We start from the raw sequence: 2,500 nt of genomic DNA on the forward strand, positions 1-2,500 counted from the left end.
ACACACCGCCCCCCGCCGCCGCAGACGTAGCAGCATTGACAGCTGCTGAAAACTGCAAGGGAACATTCTGAGGGCAAGGGGCGAAGCCGCCGCCAGCGCCATAGGCGCCAGCGGCTCAGCAGCAATATGCTGCTAGTGCATGGTGGTCCGCACCAGCACCAGAGGCGCTAGCGCAAGAGCAGGTTGGGCACATCCTGCGTGTGTAGTTAGCAAAACGTGCGCTCTAGCCGGGGCAATACCCCCCGGGCGCCACGCCTGCGGCCTGGGACTGGCTGACAGACGTGACCGGCCACGAGCCGTCAACTGCCGCACTGACCTCGCCTATCACGCGGTTCGGGACGCAACCTTGCGGGACTCACGCCCGCAAACCCCAAATAACCAACACTCCCCCTCGGACCGAACCGGGTCCAACAGTCAACCGCCACATGACAGCCAACTAACAACAAGGGGAACAGGCAAGGCCAATCACTGGCCGCAGAGGAGGAATTACCTCCCCCTCAAAGAAGCACGTCTGGCACAGCTAGCTAGTTGCCCCTATGCGCTGCAACACAGGCGCGCGTACCACGAGTCACACTGCCACTTGTCGCTGCCCATATGCTATACCCAAGCTGCCAACCAAAGGCGCTAGGCGCAAATTACACGGGCGCATCAGGCGCGCACACCGCCGCTGCTGATGACGCCGTCACTCTAGGCTCCACTGAGTCACGCAAAGCTGGCACAAGCAGGCAGCCAGCCGTCACGCTAGCCAAAGAGCCGCTGGTCACCAACGCAGCTGCTGTCCAGGCTGGTCGGCGCAAACTGTGGCGGCGGCGTGACGTGCAGCCTCAACGGAGCTGCGCAATCAATGGCCGCCATGCGGTGGCAGCGCCGCCCGCAGCCGCCATGAGGCAGCGCGGTCGGCAGCCGCCGAAGCTGGCAGCGCCGCCCGCAGCCGCCATAAGGCAGCGCGGTCGGCAGCCGCCGAGGTGGCAGCGCCGCCCGCAGCCGCCATAAGGCAGCGCGGTCGGCAGCCGCCGGAGGTGGCAGCGCCGCCCGCAGCCGCCATGAGGCAGCGCGGTCGGCAGCCGCCGGAGGTGGCAGCGCCGCCCGCAGCCGCCATGAGGCAGCGCGGTCGGCAGCCGCCGGAGGTGTGGCAGCACCGCCCGCAGCCGCCATGAGGCAGCGCGGTCGGCAGCCGCCGAGGTGGCAGCGCCGCCCGCAGCCGCCATGAGGCAGCGCGGTCGGCAGCCGCCCGAGATGGCAGCACCGCCCGCAGCCGCCATGAGGCAGCGCGGTCGGCAGCCGCCGAGGTGGCAGCGCCGCCCGCAGCCGCCATGAGGCAGCGCGGTCGGCAGCCGCCGGAGATGGCAGCACCGCCCGCAGCCGCCATGAGGCAGCGCGGTCGGCAGCCGCCGAGGTGGCAGCGCCGCCCGCAGCCGCCATGAGGCAGCGCGGTCGGCAGCCGCCGGAGGTGGCAGCGCCGCCCGCAGCCGTTGAACACGATCATGTGAATGTTTCACCCCACCTCCTCGCTCAGTCCCTTCAAGTGCCGCTCGCGCACGCGCCCCGTTCGAAAAGCCCTGCCTGACCAAGGACAAGCCCCGCTCGATGTCAACTCCGCATGAGATGGCTGCACCCGCCTTCCGACTTCTTGCCAACCTGCTACTTTATTACCACATCCAGATCCCAGCTGCTGCCAAGTTACTTGCCGCATTTGGCCTTGTGCCCGCCCGAGTGCCAGTGCATGGTCTGGCAGTGGCGGCTGCAGTACCATTCGCCGCCGCAGCGCGGGCAGGGAGCCAGCCGCAGCTGCGACTCGTGCAGGCCCTGAACAAGGCAGCGAGCGTGGGCAGCGAGAGCGCGTTGAGTGGACAGCGGAGCGCGTTGAATGGACATACACATGTACATTATGGGCCCAAGAACGTGCAACAACCCTTGCGCTAGTCAAGCGCAAAAACAACGCCAGCAGGGAAGCAGGCGTTCGGGCCTGACTGATCCCTCAGCCGTCACAGCCCTGCCCAAACACGCCCGGCCACCCCCCGGTGGCTTGGAACTGACTGAGACTCTGAGACCCCCATTTTGGGTTCCGGAATGAACTACCCCTCCCCGCCGCAGCACTCACCGACAAGTTCATGCAGCAGGGGTTGCTGCAGGTGCGCAGCCGCAGACTCTGGGAGGGCGGCACCCAGAAGAAGGTGCTCGGGCTGCCTTTGCCGCCGCCGCCGCCGTTGTCGCCAGTGGCCCATTGCGACGGTGTCGCGTCGCCGGCGGCGGTGGTGCCACCGCCGGCCGCCGCGCCGGCGTTGCGCTTGCTGGACAGCGCCCGCAGCAGCAGCTCGAAGAGGACCTTGTCCGCGGCGGAGCCGTACTCGGACACAAGCAGCTGCGGCGGCAGGGGGAGGGCAGGGAGCAGGGGCATGACATCATGAAGTTGGCATCAGCGCACGGATGCATGAATCGAATACATAGCACGCAGGCCACACACAGCAACACACGTAATACGCGATGCAGTTTCGTCGAC

At 67.4% G+C, this 2,500-nt stretch overlaps 1 protein-coding gene across 1 annotated transcript in view; it reads right to left on the minus strand.

Moving 5' to 3' along the window:
- Nucleotides 1–1,420: 1,420 nt before the first annotated feature.
- Nucleotides 1,421–2,500, minus strand: part of CHLRE_05g232300v5 (uncharacterized protein) — a 12,606-nt gene continuing 11,526 nt past the window's right edge. The window contains exons 17-18 of the mRNA XM_043062148.1: nt 2,102–2,362; nt 1,421–1,806 (exon numbers count right to left, since the gene is read on the minus strand). Coding sequence (XP_042924563.1) covers nt 1,681–1,806; nt 2,102–2,362 — 387 coding nt within the window. The 3' untranslated portion in view covers nt 1,421–1,680. The remainder of the gene's footprint in view (nt 1,807–2,101; nt 2,363–2,500) is intronic.

This window comes from Chlamydomonas reinhardtii, chromosome 5 (assembly GCF_000002595.2).
Source record: "Chlamydomonas reinhardtii strain CC-503 cw92 mt+ chromosome 5, whole genome shotgun sequence".
NCBI classification, from domain to species: Eukaryota; Viridiplantae; Chlorophyta; class Chlorophyceae; order Chlamydomonadales; family Chlamydomonadaceae; genus Chlamydomonas; species Chlamydomonas reinhardtii.